The sequence below is a fragment of the Oncorhynchus masou genome, chromosome 18 (assembly GCF_036934945.1).
Source record: "Oncorhynchus masou masou isolate Uvic2021 chromosome 18, UVic_Omas_1.1, whole genome shotgun sequence".
Taxonomy (NCBI): Eukaryota; Metazoa; Chordata; class Actinopteri; order Salmoniformes; family Salmonidae; genus Oncorhynchus; species Oncorhynchus masou.
Window position 1 is genome coordinate 59,410,274 of NC_088229.1, and position 20,412 is coordinate 59,430,685.

The window sequence follows — 20,412 nt, forward strand, 5'->3', positions numbered from 1 at the left end:
CTGCAATGATCAGAGATATTCCAATAATATCACAATACTAGCTTAATGATTGTGTACTCAAGTGTTTTTATAGTCCCGTTATCTAGCAACATTGAATGACAGTATAGGCTCAGAAAAGTATGCATTCAGGTAGTTAATCAAATCAAACTTTATTTGTCACATGTGCCGAATGCAACAGGTAATCAACAATGCAGTTTCAAGAAAAATAAGAGTTAAGAAAAATATTTACTAAATAAACTAATGCACCAACACATTACCAAAGAGCACGTCTGAATGAGATTGCCTGGACAACATTTGGATATAGGCTGCAATAGTCTGAACATCATTACTCACTCTCTCCTCATTGTCCATGTTTTCTTTATACTTGTATATCCACTGTGCAAGAAATTCGATCGAGTCCATGGGGCGAAGCTCGGCCACCTCAGCTAATCCTTCTATGAGACATTTTCCCATACCCCTTTTCAAGTATTCTGAGTCCATTTTCCTGTATGCAAGAAAATGCCATAATGTATGAACACAGTAGCTACAAATGTCAGCTAAGACAACAGGGGTACAAAATATGTTATACTTAATTTTTTACCTTTTGCTCAGTAACGTTGCGTCGTTACGCTAGCTATCAAACCTATGAAAAATAAAACAAGGTTTTCAGTGTAAAACGTTCCTATTTGACTGTAAATACTTTGTAAACAACATGTTTCGACACAAAAAAGCATTGTTACTTTAATGTTACTATTTTATAATAGGATAAACTGACTCAAAATCGAATTGTTTTGAAACCAGACCCACCTGTCTTTTTCGTTTTAGAGCGTCCGGATATGTATTTTATCTCCATGGTAACGGTGCTACTTCATACATCTTTCCTCCAACTTTGTTGAGAAGGTTCCGTTTTGTAGTAAGAAGTAGAGCTTGCAAAGATGTACCACGTGCATTTTATTTAATAAAACAAAATATGACTATAATTTCATTGAAATGACATATAATGTCACCAATTACAAGGTATACCACATATTAAGCCTGTAGTTCAACCCATTTACACTTCAGTAATGGTTTTAAAGGCCTTTGTGAGCTAAATAATTCCATTACTAATTGAGATAGAAAAAGGTTAGCTAGTTATCTTATACCTTTTGTTCTATATGTAGTTAGGGTGCATGCTACAGTATTTACCTATTAATCTATGACCATACAGCTGTACATTATGTTAGGACAGGGAATCCATATAATTATTAGTAATTAGTCATTTAATCTGGGAGTCAGTGATTTGGGTTGCTATGAGGTTTCAGTTGCTTGTCTGCAGTAAGTTTGAAACACACACACACACCTTTTTCACTGCACTCAGCAGAGATACGGTTTGTGATGTTTATCAGTAATCCAATGCTCTCGTTTTGGTTGTGACATATTTTCGGGTTTAGGGTTCATGAAATCAGAGATTGTCAGGGTCACACACATCGGTGAGGTACAGCGGGATCCAACCAACACACCCTGCAGGCAGCTGCCACATTCCCCATAATAGCTGAGGAGGAAAGGGGATCTCAGCCCGATGCACGCTGCCGCTGCTTAGCGGTCACGCCAGCAATCATCTCACCAACACCTGACCCAGATCCCCAAGCACCACCACATACCAAAGAGCACGTCTGGATGAGGACATTTGAATTGGAAAGGTTAGCATTAGTAATGGGAAATTGTAGGCTATTGGACACTTTATTAATATTACAATACCACTTCATTTAGACTGTTGCATCCATTACTATATTTCTAGTGTACTCCATACAGGATGGATATCATGGGACAGTTCATATTTGAGAAGCTCATGTTCAAGTATTTCTTACTTTTCACACTTTGGAAGCTCTTAGAGGTGCAAATATTCATATAGGCCTATACCATTTAGGTCCACGGTGTGGTGTAAAATCAAATCCCACTTTAATTGGGCTGTTGGATAACTTGTCAGACAATCTAATTATGTACACCTAGAGCGAGAGTCATTATTCTTTGGTTTGACCTCTGTCTGAACTCTGACCCCACTCTATGTTGTCATTACAGTATGGGGCCAGGGTCAGCGATGTCTTGTAGCAGATGGGTTGACAAGAAAATCAACTCAAACATGAAACTCAAACATATGTTTAATTTTTTTAAGAAACAAGCAATGCTTTATCCTTAAAACTTCTTGTCCATTCTAAAAAAAACACATGTAAATAATTTGATGGTTAATCATTTAATGCTCAACTGAATGCATTGCATCATACTGTATAGTGCCTAGTTTCAATCAGGCATGTCTTCATTAGAAGCATGGATTCCAGCAGCTACTGCCAGGACTGGGCTTATAACTCTACCGGGTCTGACTCTGTGTACACAGGCACAGTGATCCCGCCAGGAAAGTGAGGGGCCCCTTGTGACAAAAAGAGAGAGAATAGGGGGGAAAGACAGGAGAAGCCACTCCATAAAATTAATATACATTTTTCACAGTAATATAATACACCACTCCATGTGGTGACTTTCTATGAACAGAGCATTCATTGAATAAACCTTAAGTAAGACAGTGGTTGAATGGAAGGGTCCGCTGCTCAGCACACGAGGAGTTAAATACAAGTTTATCCTGGAAATTGTAATCCCTCTCTCCCTCTTTCCCTCTTCTGAATGGTCTAACCCACCGGTTCACATGACCCCCACCCCCTTTCACGGAGAGTGTATGAGTGTGTGTGCATGAGTGTGTATGTTGTCCTTGCCTTATATAGAGGAAAGTTGTGGCTCCAGTAAAGTCTCCCACATTCCCTCTCTCCTCCCTCTTTCTCTCTTAGCCTCTTGCGTAGAAGGACGCAGTAGCTGGTACAGCAGCCTCTCTGCTCAAACCGTCATTTACTATAGTTATTTCTCTATTTAGGCTTTTTAGCCTACTCTAACTTCCTCTGCATCGTTGAGCTGCTCAGATCACAATGAACGGGCCAGTGGACGGATTGTATGACGCTGAGCACTATGGGTCATTCATGTTTACCTCTGAGTCTGTGGGAGAAGGACACCCAGGTGAGTAGACAGCTCTAGTCTAGATACCATAACACCACTATGCCTTTGCATGGTCCCCATGAAACAGAACAGAACCATAGAATGTCATGCTCTGCATCAGTAGAAAGTTTCCTTTTTTTCTTCGAGATCCCACCGCTGACACCAATGGGTTTTTATGAATTAGTTGTACTTGTATTTGAACGGTTGCTTATGCCATGCAGGAAGAAGCGGAAGGAGGAGACACAAAGGAGCGGATTCACTAAGAGTTTGCACCATGTAAACTGAGAGAAAACATATTGAGAAAGTACAGAAGTTGGCAGTAGAATTGAATGCCTGCACAATTCAATCTAACTGGGAGCATGCTACAGAGGTGCTGTAGAGACATACCATTGGCAATTTATGGATGCATGTGTTGCTGTTACTCCCCAGTTACTCCAGTAGGACAGGTCAAGCAAATGGAAGGGGACGGTAGTATAATATACTTTCACCTCTGTTGACATACAGCAGGCCTACTATATTCCTGACAGTACTTACAGTACAGTACTAACTGCTACTCTGAATGTGTAATTATGAATATAAATATTGATACATACTTGCCAAAGCACCCTCTCTCTCTTTCTTGCTCCCTTCAATATAGTATGATGTATACTCCAAACTAGAGGAGGCTGCTGAGGGAAGGATGGCTCATAATAATGGCTAGAACGGATGGAATGGAATGGCATCAAACACATAGAAACCACCAACCTCCTGTGCTCCACACATAATTACACATACACCCGGAGCAGTGGCATGCAACTTAGGCAACATATGCCCTAACACCTGCCTCATGATGGCCAAGTACCTTCTCTGTATTTAATGTCACAATGTGTTCAGAGACAACTTGATCTGCTCACATATCAATTACTGTATCACACTTTCCCTCACTAATTATGGTATGCTCTCATGTTGTCTCACATTAAAAACACTCCACTCATTACTTGGTCAATACATGTTTTGATATGCATGTTATGATATATCTGTTGGTCACAGATACCTTTAAAAAAAAAGGTAGGCGCGTGGATCAGAAAACAAGTCACTATCTGCTGTGATCATCATTTGCCTCATGCAGGGCGACATTGCATTCAAGTAGAGTTGAACAGGCTGTTGAATGTGGCCTGTGGAATGTTATCCCACTCCTTTTCAATGGCTGTGCGAAGTTGCTGGATATTGGCGGGAACTGGAACACGCTACCATTCACGTCAATCCAGAGCATCCCAAACATGCTCAAGTGGTGAGTGTGCAGGCCATGGAAGCATTGGGATATTTTCAGCTTCTAGGCATTGTGTACAGATCCTTTCGACATGGGGTCGTGCATTATCATGCTGAAACATGAGGTGATGGCGGCAGAGCATGGGCACGACAATGCCCCTCTGGATCTCGTCACGGTATCTCTGTGGATTAAAATTGCCATCATTAAAATGCAATTGTGTTCTTTGTCCCTAGTTTATGCCTGCCCATTCCATAACCTCACCGCCACCATGGGACACTCTGTTCACAACGTCAGCAAACTGCTCGCTCACACGATGCTATACACGTGGCCTGCGGTTGTGAGGCCAGTTGGAGGTACTAACAGATTCTCTAAAATGATGTTGGAGGCGGCTTTTGGTAGAGAAATTAACATTAAATTATTTGGCAACAGCTCTGGTGGACATTCCTGCAGTCAGCATGAGAATTGCACACTCCCTCAAAACTTAAGACATCTGTGGCATTGTGTTGTGTGACAAAACTGCACATTTTAGAGAGGCCTTTTATTGTCCCCAGGACAAGGTGCAAATTTGGGCACAATATTTGAGAGAAATAAGCTTTTTGTGCCTATGGATGATTTCTGTTATTTTTTTATTTCAGCTCAGGAATCATGGGACTAACACAACTTGTTGCGTTTATATTTTTGTTCAGTGTAAATGGGAGACAACCAGAAACATAATGGGTGAAGACTGAATATCTCATATCTCTTTAAATGAAGGCATATCAACATCAATCAAAGAATATAACACAAATGATTGTGAATATAAAATAGTTTGAACACTCAACCTCCTTGTGAAGTTTACACAATAAGTTGATATATGCACATATATGGTGGTGTATATTGACTGCCGGTGGGGAGGAAAGCACGCTACAGAGGTATGCATTAACAGAACTAAAGCTATTCCGAGGGTTGGAGCACCTAATATGAGCCAACCAAGAGTAGTACTCTGACGGAAGGGTGAAATATAATCTAGGTCTTGACTTGGCTTCTGCCATGTGCAGCAAAAGGTCAAGCCAGGAAACTACCTCATCAACTTCAGGAGGCTCATTATGGTCAGTTACAGTGTCTTCAGAAAGTATTCATGCCCATGACTTATTCCACATTTTGTTGTGTTACAGCCTGAATTCAACATTTATTAAAGATTTTTTTCTTACCCATCTACACACAATACCCCATAATGACAAAGTGAAAATATATTTTTAGATTTTTTTGCAAATCTATTGAAAATCGATAGAGAAATATTACATTTACATACTCCCAACCAAGCAAAAAGACACTAACTGCTCATTTGTTAAAAAATGAGTTAATGTCATTTTTGCTACATTAAATACATGCTTAATTATGTAGACACGTATCCTACCTCTATTGTATTGTGTTTTGGAGAAAATGGGGGTCATGTTAGAAGTAACTGCATAAAGTTACTGTGAGACCAAGGTAAATAAAAGCCATTTTTCTCAGTTCCATGCAATGAGCAGGTACTGCTTTTTTGCTTGGTCGGGTAGCATAAGTATTCACACCCCTGAGTCAATACTTTGTAGATGCACCTTCGGTGGTGATTACAGCTTTGAATAATCTTGGGTATGTCTGTATCAGCTTTGCACATCTGGATTTGGGGATTTTCTCCCATTCTTCCTAGCAGATATTCTCAAGCTCTGTTAAATTAGATGGGGAGTGATGGTTAACAGCAATCTTCAAGTCTTTCATGCTTTTAGACATTTTTGCAAATGTATTGAAAATGAAATTCAGAAATATCTACTTTACATGAAGTACAACTACAATAAAACAATAAAACTACAATACCTCTTTCGCCGTCTGGCCATCTGGCTTCCATGTTCCATCTACTGCACCCTATGATCACTTGGCTACATAGCTGATGCCTGCTGGACTGTTCACTAATCACGGTACTCCATTTAGTTTATTTTTGTTTATATGTCGGCCCCAGCCTTGAACTCAGGCCCTGTGTGTAGTTAACCAATTCTCTCTGCCCATTCATCACCATTTTACCTGTTGTTGTCTTAACTGATTAGCTGTTGTTGTCTTACCCGTTGTTGTCTTAGCTAGCTCTGCCAATCAACACTTGTGATTGCTTTATGTCTCTCTCAAATGTCAATATTCCTTATACACTGTTGTTTAAGATAGTTATCATTGTTTTAGTTTACTGCGGAGCTACTTGTCCCACTCAACATGCCTCAGATACCTTCTTTGTCCCACCTCCCACACATGCGGTGACCTCACCCAGCATAACTAGCCCTTCCAGAGATGCAACCTCTCTTATCATCACTCGGTGCCTGGGTTTACTTCCACTGTACCCGCACCCCCACCATACCCCTGTCTGTACATTATGCCCTGAATCTATTTTACCACGCCCAGAAATCTGCTCCTTTTATTCTCTGTCCCCAACGCGCAAGACGACCAGTTTTGACAGCCTTCAGCCGTACCATCCTACTCCTCCTCTGTTCCTCGGATGATGTGGAGGTTAACCCAGGCCCTGCGTGTCCCCATGCACTCTCATTTCTTGACTTCTGTAACCGAAAAGCCTTGCATGTTAACATCAGAAGCCTCCTCACTAAGTTTGTTTTACTCACTGCTTTAGCACACTCCGCCAACCCTGATGTCCTTGCCGTGTCTGAATCCTGGCTTAGTAAACACCCCAAAATTCAGAGATTTCCATAACGAACTACAACATTTTCCATCAAGATAGAACTGCCAAAGGGGGAGGAGTTGCAATCTACTCCAGAGATAGCCTGCAAAGTTCTGTCATACTTTCCAGGTCTATGCCCAAACAGTTCGAGCTTCTAATTTTAAAAATGAATCTCTCCAGAAATAAGTCTCTCACTGTTGTCACCTGTTATAGACCCCCCCCTCAGCTCCCAGCTGTGCCCTGGACACCATATGTGAATTGATTGCCCCCATCTATCTTCAGAGTTCGTTTTGTTAGGTGACCTAAACTGGGATATGCTGAACACCCCTGCAGTCCTACAATCTAAGCTAGATGCCCTCAATCTTACACAAATTATCAAGGAACCCACCAGGTAAACCCTAAATCCGTAAACATGGGCACCCTCATAGATATTATTCTGACCAACTTGCCCTCCAAATACACCTCAATCAGAATCTCAGCGATCACTGCCTCATTGCCTGCATCCGCTATGGGTCCGCAGTCAAACGACCACTCCTCCTCACTGTCAAACGCTCCCTAAAACACTTCTGCGAGCAGGCTTTTCTAATCGACCTGGACCGGGTATCCTGGAAGGATATTGACCTCATCCCGTCAGTAGAGGATGCCTGGTCGTTCTTGTGATTTCCTCACCATCTAAAATAAGCATGCCCCTTTCAAAAAATGTAGAACTAAGAACAGATATAGCCCTTGGTTCACTCCAGACCTGACTGCCCTCGACCAGCACAAAAGCATCCTATGGCGGACTGCACTAGCATCGAATAATCCCCGCGATATGCACCTTTTCAGGAAGTCAGGAACCAATACACGCAGTCAGTCAGGAAAGCAAAGGATAGCTTTTTCAAACAGAAATTTGCATCCTGTAACTCTAACTCCAAAATGTTTTGGGACACTGTAAAGTCCATGAAAAATAAGATCACCTCCTCCCAGCTGCCCACTGCACTGAGGCTAGGTAACACTGTCACCACTGATAAATCCACGATAATCAAGAATTTCAAGAAGCATTTCTTTACGGCTGGCCATAATTTCCTCCTGGCTACCCCAACACTGGCCAACAGCTCTGCAACCCCCTCAGCTACTTGCCCAAGCATCCCCAGCTTCTCCTTCACTCAAATCCAGATAGCAGATGTTCTGAAAGAGCTGGAAAACCTGGACCCGTACAAATCAGCTGGGCTAGACAAAATGGGCCCTCTCTTTCTAAAATTATCCGCCGCCATTGTTGCAACCCCTATTACCAGTCTGTTCAACCTCTCTTTCCTATCGTCCGAGATCCCTAAGAATTGGAAAGCTGCCGAGGTAATCTCCATCTTCAAAGGGGGTGACACTCTAGACCCAAACTGTTATAGACCATCCTGCCCTGCCTTTCTAAAGTCTTCGAAAGTCAAGTTAATAAACAGATCACTGACCATTTCGAATCCCACCTTCTCTGCTGTGCAATCCGGTTTTCGAGCTGGTCACGGGTGCACCTCAACCACGCTCAAGATACTAAACAATATCATAACCGACACCGATAAAAGACAGTATTGTGCAGCTGTCTTCATTGACCTGGCCAAGACTTTAGACTCTGTCAATCACAGTATTCTTATCGGCAGACTCAGCAGCCTTGGTTTCTCAAATGACTGCCTCGCCTGGTTCACCAACTACTTCTCAGACAGAGTTCAGTGTGTCAAATCGGAGGGCCTGTTGTCCGGACTTCTGGCAGTCTCTATCGGGGTGCCACAGGGTTCAATTCTCGGTCCGACTCTTTTCTTTGTATATATCAACGATGTCGCTCTTGCTGTGGGTGATTCCCTGATCCACCTTTATGCAGACGTCACCATTCTGTATACATCTGGCCCTTCTTTGGACACTGTGTTAACTAACATCCAAACAAGCTTCAATGCCATACAACACTCCTTCCTTGGCCTCCAACTGCTCTTAAACGCTAGTAAAACTAAATGCATGCTTTTGAACCGTTCGCTGCCCGCACCCACCCACTCGATTAGCATCACTACTCTATACGGTACTGAATTAGAATATGTGGACAACTACAAATACCTAGGTGTCTGGCTACACTCTCCTTCCAGACTCATATTAAACATCTCCAATCCAAAATTAAATCTAAAATTGGCTTCCTATTTCGCAACAAAGACTCCTTCACTCACGCCTCTAAACATACCTTCGTAAAACTGACTCTCCTACCGATCCTCGACTTCAGCGATGTCATTTACAAAATAGCTTCCAAAACTCTACTCAACAAACTGGATGCAGTCTATCACAGTGCCATCTGTTTTGTCACCAAAGCCCCTTATACCACCCACCACTGCGACCTGTATGCTCTAAACGGCTGGTCCTCGCTACATATTCGTCGCCAGACCCACTGGCTCCAGGTCATCTATATGTCTATGCTAGGTAAAGCTCCGCCTTATCTCAGCTCACTGGTCACGATAACAACACCCGCCCGTAGTACGCGCTCCAGCTGGTATATCTCACTGGTCATCCCCAAAGCCAATACTTCGTTTGGCCGCCTTTCCTTCCAGTTCTCTGCTGCCAATGACTGTAACGAATTGCAAATATCGCTGAAGCTGGAGACTTATATTTCCCTCACTAACTTTAAACATCAGCTATCTGAGCAGCTAACCGATCGCTGCAGCTGTACAAAGCCCATCTTTAAATAACCACCCTAACCACCCCGTTCTGACCTTTATTTCCTTTGTTTTGTCTTTATTTAGTATGGTCAGGGCATGAGTTGGGGTGGGCAGTCTATGTTTGTTTTTCTATGTTTGGTTTCTGTTTTGGCCTAGTATGGTTCTCAATCAGAGGCAGGTGTCGTAAGTTGTCTCTGATTGAGAATCATACTTAGGTAGCCTGGGTTTCACTGTTGGTTTGTGGGTGTTTGTTTCCGTGTGAGTGTTTGTCGCCACACGGTACTGTTTCGGTTTTCATCACATCGTTTATTGTTTTGTATTTCAGTGTTCAGTTCGTTTTTAATATATTGTCATGAACACTTACTACGCTGCATCTTGGTCTGATCCTTACTCCTTTTCAGACGAAGAGGAAATCTGCCGTTACACACCCAATCTACCAACCTCATCCCCATATTTTATTTACTTTTCTGCTCTTTTGCACACCAGTATTTCTACTTGCACATCACCATCTGCACATCTATCATTCCAGTGTTAAATTGTAATTCCTTCGCTACTATGGCCTATTCATTGCCTTACCTCCTCACACCATTTGCACACACTGTATATAGACTTTCTTTTTTTCTATTGTGTTATTGACTGTGCGCTTGTTTATTCCATGTGTGGGGGGGCAAAGGTTAGTTGAGGTCATTTGTACATGTAGGTAGGGGTGAAGTGACTATGCATAGATAATAAACAGTGAGTAGCAGCAGTGTACAAAGGGGGGGGGGGGTCAATGTAAATAGTCCAGTGGCCATTAGATTAATTGATCTGCACCTGTAGAACATTTTGAGGATCTGTGTGCCCATGCCAAATCTTTTCAGTCTCCTGAGGATAGGTAGAATAGGTTTTGTTGTGCCCTCTTCACGACTGTCTTTGTGTGTTTGGACTATAATAGTTTGTTGGTGATGTGGACACTAAGGAACTTGACACTCTCAACCCGCTCCACTACATCCCCGTCGATGTTAATGGGGTCCTGTTAATCTTTCCCTCGATCCGGACTAGTCTCCCAGTCCCTGCCGCTGAAAAACATCCCCACAGCATGATGCTGCCACCACAATTCTTCACCGTAGGGATGGTGCCAGGATTCCTCCAGACGTGATGCTTGGCATTCAGGCCAAAGAGTTCAATCTTGGACTCCAATCAAGTTGTAGAAACATCAAGGATGATCAATGGAAACAGGATGCACCTGAGCTCAATTTTGACTCTCATAGCAAAGGGTCTGAGTTCTTATGTAAATAAGGTATTTCTGTTTTTTATTTTTAATAAATTAGCAACAAAAAAACCAAACATTTTTCTTGCTTTGTCATTATGGGGTATTGTGTGTAGATTGATGAATATTCTTTAAAAAGATCAATTTTAGAATAAGTTTGTAACGTAACAAAATGTGGAAAAAGGGAATGGGTCTGAATACTTTCCAAATGCACTGTAAGTCAAGGGGTATGAATACTTTCTGTACCACACCTACAGTAGCAGCCTGATCAAGAGTTTTGGACCTCTTGGTGTAGCGGTTAAGGTGTTGGACTGACAGCCACAGTTACCCAGGTTTGACTTCCTATCAGGCTAATCCCCCAAATACACTCCCGGATTTATTCATAATCTACATCTACATTGCATTACCAAACAATTATACAAACGGAATCAAGGCTACATTGTTGACATTGACAAATTAATGACCTTACAACATTACTTTTCCAGATAAGATATGTGACCAGATCAGTGACGCTGTGCTGGATGCTCACCTGAAGCAGGATCCAGATGCCAAGGTGGCCTGTGGTGAGTTGAGGAGAACATCTCACCTCTATATAGCAGCAGAGGACAAACTTCTCAGCCTTTGATCAGGGATGTACCAATGTAAAACTTGATCACCTTTTTGCAGGAGAACCTTTCCTGCAATGCAGAACATTTAACACATGTAGTGTATTTGAGGTTTAAAAAGGCTTCTGAAGTTTGTAATTCCCACTTTTCAGAATTAAAAAATGTATCAACCCTCTACAAAAAATATCATTATAATCCACACAATAAGTCACATTTCCTGTTGGTGCAGGATTATTTTCCTGCTGTAGCAAACCTGCTCAAATTAAGATCCTACACCTGTATTGAGCATCTCAGAGTAGTAGGAGTGCTGATCTAGGATCACCTTTGGCTAAAAGTTCACAATGAATATAAGCGCTCCTATTTTGAGATGCTTGATTCATACAGACCCAGATGCTGTTGAAGTTCTTCAGTCTTTGGCCTGAGCATGGATTATTTACTGAAACGACGGACCGTCTTTCTCAAAATGTTATACTCTTTTCAGTAAAATGTACACTGAGTGTACAAAACATTATGAACATGACATAGACTGACCAGGTGAATCCAAGTGAAAGCTATAATCCCTTATTGATGTCACCTGTTAAATCCACTTCAATCCGTGTAGATGATGGGGAGGAGACAGGTTAAAGAATGATTTTTAAGCCTTAAGACAGAGACATGGATTGTGTATGTGTGACATTCAGAGGGTAAATGGGCAAGACAAGGTTTAAGTGCCTTTGAATGGGGTATGGTAGTAGGTGTCAGGCGTACCAGTTTCTGTCAAGAATTGCAACGCTGCTGGGCTTTTCAGGCTCAACGGCTTCTGGTGTGTATCAAGCAGTGGCGGCTGCTGAGGGGAGGACGGCACATAATAATGGCTGGAACAGAGCTAATGGAATGGCATCAAACACATGGAAATCATTCCACTCATTCTGCTCCAGCCATTGCCACGAACCCGTCCTCCTGTGGTATCAAGAATGGTCCACCACCCAAAGGACATCCAGCCAACTTGACACAACTGTGGGAAGCATTGGAGTCAACGTCTACACCTTGTAGAGTCCATGCTGGGACAAAAAGAGGATGCAAAAAGGTGTCCTAATGTTTTGTACACTCGTTGTATGATCATCAGGCATATGGTCAGCATTCTAACCATTGTGTGTTGTGAACAGAGACTGTGTGTAAGACCGGCATGGTGCTACTCTGCGGGGAGATTACATCTCGGGCCAACGTGGACTACCAGACGATTGTGAGGGATACCATCAGGCAAATCGGCTATGACAACTCAGATAAAGGTAATATTGGACTTGGATAAATAATTTCCTCTACCCTAGTATATATGACATTGCTCTCCCACTACCCTTTTCTTTTCATCATGAGTTGTCATAGCCCAGGTGTGCACAACATACCCACCCCCCACCCAGGCAGGGCCAGATTAAGTTAGTTAAATCTGGCCCACATGGTAGTTATTTCATATCATGTTTCACTCCCCTCAGGTTTTGACTATAAGACCTGTAACGTGCTGGTGGCTCTGGAGCAGCAGTCCCCTGACATCGCCCAGGGAGTTCACATTGACCGGATGGAGAGTGACATTGGAGCAGGAGACCAGGTGATTAAACAGATCCTTCAACAATTGGGGTCTGAGGCATTAGGTGTGTGAGGGGATGTTATTCTAAACTGCCTGTGCTTGGTTTGCAGGGTCTGATGTTTGGCTATGCCACTGATGAGACTGAGGAGTGCATGCCTCTCACCATCGTCCTCGCCCACAAACTCAATGCCAAGATGGCTGAATTGAGGCGGAACGGCACTGTCCCCTGGCTCCGCCCTGACTCTAAGACACAGGTATGATGATGGTTAAGCTCAAAGATGGGCAGTATTTCGGATCCATGTGTTTGAAATATGCATTTCAATAACTTTGAGTATGTTGCCAATTGTATTACCATGGGCTGAACTACACTCTGATGTTTTTTGTAACAAGATACTTTCAAGAGCTGTAATTTGTATTTACAAAATACTTTTCTACACAGTTTTTTTAGAGGTTCACCATTTTGTGGCCCCCCCTTTCACCCATGATTGGTATCAGAAGTTTGATAGCACTATGGTGTGATAAGACCATCTGCAAAATTAACTAAATATAATTACTTGAATGAGCTCTGATCCCCCCCCCCCCCCCAAAAAAAAAAAAACAATCTAGAAGGGATACAGCAAAACTGACTTTTTGTACCAGGTTTAAGGAGAACTTACGCAGCAGGTTAGGGTAATTAATGTAGCAGGCTAGGAGAATTAAGTTAAACTGTATCCCATCTAGATATGACATTATAAGGCCAATAATAGTGCCCAATGTGCTTTGCAGTTCATTTTGATATATACATTTTGGTTATTTCGCAGACACTATTATACAAAGTGACTTACGGTGAGTGCATTCAACTAAGGCAGATAAACAGCAACATATTACAGTCATAGCAAGTCAAAGGTTTCAGTAGACATTACTGAGAAGGTCGTTGCTGTTCTGGCCGGTTAATTGCAAATGTATTTGCGTATTTTAACATACAAATACATGTATTTTAATTAAATACATTTAAAAATACAAGTATTTTGTAGTTTATTATGATACATTGATCTTTCCGGTATTTTGTCATTTTTGACCATCCCTGGTTATGTTCTGACTGACGAGCCTGGAGCCGATCCTTGTTATCATTCCATTATACATCAGTTAGGTGTTTTCATAAATGGCCATTGAACATGAACCCTCTTAAAGCAACAGGAGCTCACCTTTTTTGGAGACCCACTGTCCCTTGCTTTCCAATATCCAGTCTTTAATAAACACACACACACACACACACACAATCATGTGCACATCCTCACAAGTCAAGGTGATTGCCTTTAAAGTCAAATGGACTGGAAGCTATTCTTGTGTTTACATTGAACCCACGGACTCTTCCGTGGTCTGTTTTACTCCCCCCCCATCTTCCCATGGACAACTCTCATTGGTCTTTAGGGGAGACCGTTGTCCATCTGTCCCACAGGGGCCCTTGGGAAAAGCTCCAGCACTAAAGTTTTTTTTTTTTTGGGGGGGGGGGGAATCTGAGAATCTCCACTTGCGCTCTGCCTTCCTGTAATTTCTCTTTAATTGATTAGTTTCCTCATTCATCCGAGGGGCTGCGTTTGGGTGTGTCCCTTTTCAGCTTAACTGGAACTATGGCATCAATGGTTGCCCTTAATTTGCTATTGAAGTTATCACAAGAGGAAGGCAGAATAGGTGGAGGAGTATTGTTCATACACTCAATAAAATCTGTGGCACCTTCAGAGGTAAAATAATGTTTCTTAATAATGCATTCATTAATACCCTGTGCTATGGGCAACAAGGTAGTAAAAAATACAGTGGTTATCAGATAAAGTAACATCAACAATAGAAGATATGTCAGTAGAAAGCCCCTTGGTAATAACCAGGTCCAGAGTATGGCCGTGGTTATGGGTGGGCCCAGCACCATGTTGGATAAAGTCCATAGAGCTCAAAATATTAATAAATTCAATGGCCTTGTAGTCAGAATCTTTGTCAACATGAATATTAAAATCCCCCAACACAATGATTTTATCGCAGTTCTCAGGCTTTTGTTCCAGCCCAACAGTAACACCTGCTATAAGTAAGTATGGCTCAGAATGAAGATTAGTCATTTGATTAGATATTATTTTAAAGGTGTGTTAGTGCTGGGCTGGAAAACTCTCCCCTCACGCCCCTTCTCTCTAGGTGACAGTTCACTACACCCAGGAGAACGGGGCGGTAATCCCTCGCAGAGTTCACACAGTGGTCATCTCAGTGCAACACGACGACTATGTGAGCCTGGAAGAACAGAAGGAGATACTGAAGGAGAAGGTCATCAAGGCCGTTGTACCGGCCAGGTACCTGGACGACAACACCATCTATCACCTGCAGCCCAGCGGACGCTTTGTGATTGGTGGGCCCCAGGTAACCATTATCATGGTCCCATTTGTTAGGTTCTAACAATCCCGGTTGAGATATTAGAGGCCACAGGTTTTTTACATTTTAGTTATTTAGCAGATGCTCTTATCCAATTTAGGGTTAAATGCCTTGCTTAAGGGCATATCGGCAGATTTTTCACCTAGTCAGCTCGGGGATTCGAGCCAGCGACCGTCCGGTTACTGGCCCAACGCTCTCAACCACTAGACTACCTGCCACCCCCTCACCTCTTTAAGCCAAGGTGGCTGTTCCTCCCTCCACTGAGGAGATCTTCTTGACCTTACTTTATCTACTTCCAGTTCACTTCAAGTTATCAGTAAGAGTTCCTTCCTCTCCAGCAGCTCAGTTACAAAGGATGGTTGGGTCTTTGTAGTGTCTGGGTGGTGATCCGTGTAGAATCCACAGCCTGTCAACACGCAAAGTATCTGAATGAATCATTTTATTTGATTGATGACAAGTTCATCATTTTATATGCGTGAAGGATACAACCTGTAGTCTTTGTCCCCTTTCAAACATTCACACATCTCTGTTTATGAAAGGGTGATGCTGGGGTAACCGGTAGAAAGATCATTGTGGACACATATGGTGGCTGGGGTGCCCACGGTGGCGGGGCCTTCTCTGGTAAGGACTACACCAAGGTGGACCGGTCTGCCGCCTACGCCGCACGCTGGGTCGCCAAGTCCCTGGTCAAGTCCAATCTGTGCAGGAGGGTGCTGGTGCAGGTGAGAGATTCAACCGTATACTTCTCTAACCTTTGGACACTGTCAACCGAACCGAAGTTAACAATGTCAGTCATTTCTATTGGAACTGAGGAGTTGATATCCTGTCCGTGTTTGTGATCCAGGTGTCCTATGCCATTGGAGTGGCAGCACCATTGTCTATTTCCCTGTTCACCTATGGGTCCTCCCAGAAGAGTGAGAAGGAGCTGCTGCATATTGTCAACAAGAACTTTGACCTCCGGCCTGGGGTCATTGTCAGGTGGGACAATATTCTTGTCAATTTCCCCTCAGTCATACATAAAGTTTTTCCTGATCACGCAACCAGGCCATGATAAATTCTGGGCCTTAGTTATAAGCAGCAAATAGGTTCCAGAGTTTTTCCTGATCAGGTCACATGCTAAGAAAATCTTGTTGTTCTAGTCTTGTGTGCCCGTGTGTATGTAAATATTCCCTGTCGTCAACACTAAGTGGCAGCAATGGGATTTGACTGGAATACCTTGCTGGATATTTGTCCACAGAGACCTGGACCTGAAAAGGCCCATCTATCAGAAGACGGCCTGCTACGGCCACTTTGGCAGGAAGGAGTTTCCCTGGGAGGTGGCCAAGAACCTCAACTTCTAGTGTGTGGTGCGGTAGGCAACGGTGACATGGGCAGCTGTCTATGTTGACCAGTACGCGACAGCCATGCTGGCAGCTGTTAGGGGTACAGGGGAGGGTGGGCAAGGTTGGAGTAAGGGGGAGTGTACTCTCTCTCGCTCTCTCTTTGGCTGAAAACTGAAAACCCAAACATCTCGGTCATAAGATAAGGGGCGGTGGCTATGACCTCAATGGTCATCAGATATGTGAGATGGCTGTATGGTATTTTTAGTATTTTTAACATATACTACACACCCCCATACATGTGGCTTGTCTCACAAACACAACCTCCTTTTTGGTGCAGTTTTCATTTTTGTTTGTTTTCAGTAATGCCTAAAACATTAAGCTGGATAAAAAAGAAATTGGGTTAACTCCACTTGTCCTGTTGTAACCGCTAAAACCGCCTGTTGTTATTAAGCAAATGACCAAATCTAAAGGTAGAATAGCCATAATTTATGGAGCAGTTACATACTTTAAGGCCCAATGCAGCTGTTTTTTTAAATGATCTCAATATCAAAAAGAATATGGGTAACAATTAAACACCTTACTATAGTAGTTAAAATTAAAATGGTCAAATAGCTTCTTTTTTTTTGCAAAAAACAGTGGTCTGAGTGAGGGACCTAATTGGAGGGGCCTAATGGGAAAGGAAATGTATCCTGAAAATTTACTGTTATTGACAGAGAGTATTGTATTTTCAACAATATGATACAAAACACAGAAAAATATTGACTGCACTGGGTCTTTTAATACTAATTGATACCATCAAAGAACATCTGTTAACTGCACTCTATTTGACATGCTGTGATTGACATGTGAAGTGGTGTTCATTCTTAATTCCTTTTATCCAAACTTTTTCTAACAAAATTCAGGGAAGGGTTTTCAAGTAAAGTTGATCATTTCGAGGTTCAATAGTATAGTTGAGTGCTTTGTGAAACTTCGTTCAAATCAAGGCACAAATACACAACATCTCTTTGAAAGATACACGACTTCTACATGCTTTTATGTTAGAACGCTTTTATTGTAGAGATATTACCAGAGGCAGGGCTAGCTTTTTCTGAGCGTGAAGGGTTGAGAGTAAAATGGTATGTCGCCACATTTTGGTTCAATGTAGAAAAAAACGACTGAGAATGTTGTGTCAGTGCTGTTACCTTATCCCGCTTGTTGTAACTGCTCGGAAACCAGATGAACTCAGATCCTTCATATACAGTTTGTCAATAGATAACAGGAAAATGTAAATAGGGTTTTGAACAATAAAACATGAAATGTATATGTCTTTTCATCAGTCTCTATAAGAGTTCATTCTCAGAAAAGGGTTTTATTCTTTGCTGGTGCATTGATAATGCTCACCTTAAAGTAATAATCCACTCAAACTATCTTTTGGTATTTGTTTCATTAGTCCACTGTTGACACAGTCCCAAAATGCCTTGCATGTCAGAAATCAAGTTTTCAAGATATGGAACTTTCAAAACGCTAATTGTCATAGCCGGTGTGATACATTTTGTATCTCTGTCTGCTTGAACAGCAATTGATCCGATTGGCATGAAACAATGACTAGATAGAAGACAGCTCAGAGATAGGTTCTAGACGATAAATAGACAGATTTAGATCAAGTAAAACATGTCTATATTTGCATTAATACCTGAAGAATTGAACAGCATACATAAAATAACATGTTTGTATTAACATTTCTTCTTGTCATCAATTTGGTACAAGGATACACGTTCAAAGTGATTCACTTCTCTGGTTTGCTTTCTTACTCACTGTAACACTTTCTCTGCATCGGATGACACTGCAACAAAACCATTGATCAGGGGGCCCTCTACTGGTTTCAATGCGTAACACACAACACCAAATAAAGGTTTTCAGACTCCTTTCGCATAGTCCCTCACAAAATGAAACAACAAGGGTCACTGCACCTGAACAGAACCTCCCTTTACCCTATTTGCTTATGTTTCATACAATACAACAATCAAACCTCTGATATAAAACAAATATCTCTGAGCACAGAAAACAACAATACCTCTTTTGTTTGACTTTAACTTCCCTTTAAGTTCCTGTTAAAAGGCACTGAACAGCTGGTGATGTAACAGCTTTTCCTGAGTAGAAACAATGCGATGCAGTGTTCAGTGTCTGAATGGCCAAACATAATAACCCAGGTACTGACCCAGGTACTGACCCAGGTACTGACCCAGGTACTGACCCAGGTACTGACCCAGCCATATTCTGCTTAGTCATTAAAGATTTTTCAGGCACTCAATCAAGACATTGGATCTGATACACGGCAAGCAAACAAGTTCTCGTAATCAAGTGTGATTACCTAATGATGAAAGGAAAAGACAGGGAAGGTGTGTGTGTGTGCACCTGCCTGTGTTCCTTCCAAAGGCACTTGTAACATATGTTTGCAATCCACCCTGTACTGTCTACTGCAACGCAGTACAAATATGGCAATAACATGATATTAATCTTTGGTCAATGGTTAGAAAAGCTTTGGGTGCTTTAGCTATGTGCAATACCGAGCAGGTCCATTTGGAGGGTGCGTCGTCCTCATGCCCTTTGGTGGTCTATGATTGGTCAGTAATCCACTCTTCCCACTCCAACCCTGTTTGTGATTGGTCAGTGGGCACAGAAGCCTGCCTTTGATAGGCCTACAGCATTGCTATGCCATCTGGTTGGTAGTGGTGGTTGGGCCCTCCTGCCTCCTCGGCCTTGTGGTCACTGCTGGAAAAGTCCTGGACACCCCCTCTGGCCAGCACCATAAGGGTATCCCCGGACATGTCCCCAAACTCAAAGGCAAAGGTCCCAAAGAAGAGCATGATGATGATGCAGAAGAGCCACTCAAAGATGGCGGAGGCGTGTTGCAAGGCAAAGCTCTCCTGGACAAAGAAGACACCGCCTGGAAGGGATAGAGGGTTAAGGAGAACAACAGCACCTATCTAGACAGAGGGACTACTGAGAGATAGCATGTGGAAACACACTTTGCGTGCACACACACACATCAACAGCATGTATGCAAAATATGCCTTTATCCAGCAGGGGGCCATGTAACACATACGTACTTCCTTCATGTCTCTCTGACTCTCTCTCTCTTACAGTGACGACCAGTGTAAAGGATACTGAAGACCAGGGTGATGAAGGCTAGCAAGCTCATCCCCAGTCGAAGGTGGCCCACGTTATATTCTCTCTGGGTCTTCGCCAGCCGGTAGGTCAGGGCTGACTGCAGACACACAAACAGGATACTAGTGGGAAAAGCCACCCCTGCACCCACGTAGTGAAGCACTTTGGCATAATCCACCTGGAACACAATTACATCAATGTTTATTTACGACACAGACGGACGGACGTGTACTTCAAACGCAATGTTATTTTCTCAAAATATTTAGTGGCTATTGTGATTAGTCCAAAGACCAAATTTGCAGTGAATCTGACTTTTAGTCCATGAGAGATTTTTTATGATTAGTTTAAGCATTAGGGTTACATAGTCAAAAAGTGAATTGTTAATAGTTTCCTTAATTTTTAAGATATCAATGTCAAACTTAACATGGTCCATCGTGGCAATAGCTTTGATGACCCTAAAAAGTTTGATGTTGTTAGGCCTTGTGGAGTGGATTTATGAAAGATTTAAGAAAGACACGTAAAATCTGAAATCCTAATTTATCAATAACTCAGCC

The 20,412-nt window shown here is 42.4% G+C and overlaps 3 protein-coding genes across 5 annotated transcripts in view; 1 reads left to right on the top strand and 2 right to left on the bottom strand.

Moving 5' to 3' along the window:
• Nucleotides 1-830, bottom strand: part of dydc2 (DPY30 domain containing 2) — a 60,699-nt gene extending 59,869 nt beyond the window's left edge. Inside the window, exons 1-3 of the mRNA XM_064923976.1 lie at nt 787-830; nt 581-622; nt 334-484 (exon numbers count right to left, since the gene is read on the bottom strand). Of these exons, the coding sequence (XP_064780048.1) occupies nt 334-480 (147 nt within the window). The 5' untranslated portion in view covers nt 481-484; nt 581-622; nt 787-830. The remainder of the gene's footprint in view (nt 1-333; nt 485-580; nt 623-786) is intronic.
• A 1,934-nt stretch (nt 831-2,764) lies between these two features.
• On the top strand, nt 2,765-16,821 carry LOC135504989 (S-adenosylmethionine synthase-like). Its single transcript, XM_064923977.1, has 9 exons — nt 2,765-3,015; nt 11,318-11,395; nt 12,583-12,705; nt 12,907-13,019; nt 13,109-13,252; nt 15,159-15,377; nt 15,929-16,111; nt 16,234-16,367; nt 16,627-16,821. The coding sequence occupies exons 1-9, from the start codon at nt 2,928-2,930 to the stop codon at nt 16,727-16,729; spliced, it is 1,185 nt and encodes a 394-aa protein (XP_064780049.1). The 5' UTR covers nt 2,765-2,927; the 3' UTR covers nt 16,730-16,821.
• Nucleotides 16,822-17,741: 920 nt separating this feature from the next.
• Nucleotides 17,742-20,412, bottom strand: part of LOC135504990 (transmembrane protein 150A-like) — a 36,327-nt gene continuing 33,656 nt past the window's right edge. For all 3 annotated transcript variants that reach the window (XM_064923980.1, XM_064923978.1, XM_064923979.1), the window contains exons 7-8: nt 19,859-20,036; nt 17,742-19,637 (exon numbers count right to left, since the gene is read on the bottom strand). In XM_064923980.1, the coding sequence (XP_064780052.1) occupies nt 19,390-19,637; nt 19,859-20,036 (426 nt within the window). In that variant the 3' untranslated portion in view covers nt 17,742-19,389. The remainder of the gene's footprint in view (nt 19,638-19,858; nt 20,037-20,412) is intronic.

Coding starts and splice junctions, on each gene's coding strand:
- LOC135504989 (XM_064923977.1), top strand. CDS start 2,928: ATGAACGGGCCAGTGGACGGATTGTATGACGCTGAGCACTATGGGTCA. Junction 13,253..15,158: donor GCCCTGACTCTAAGACACAG/GTATGATGATGG, acceptor CCTTCTCTCTAG/GTGACAGTTCACTACACCCA. Junction 15,378..15,928: donor TTGTGATTGGTGGGCCCCAG/GTAACCATTATC, acceptor TGTTTATGAAAG/GGTGATGCTGGGGTAACCGG.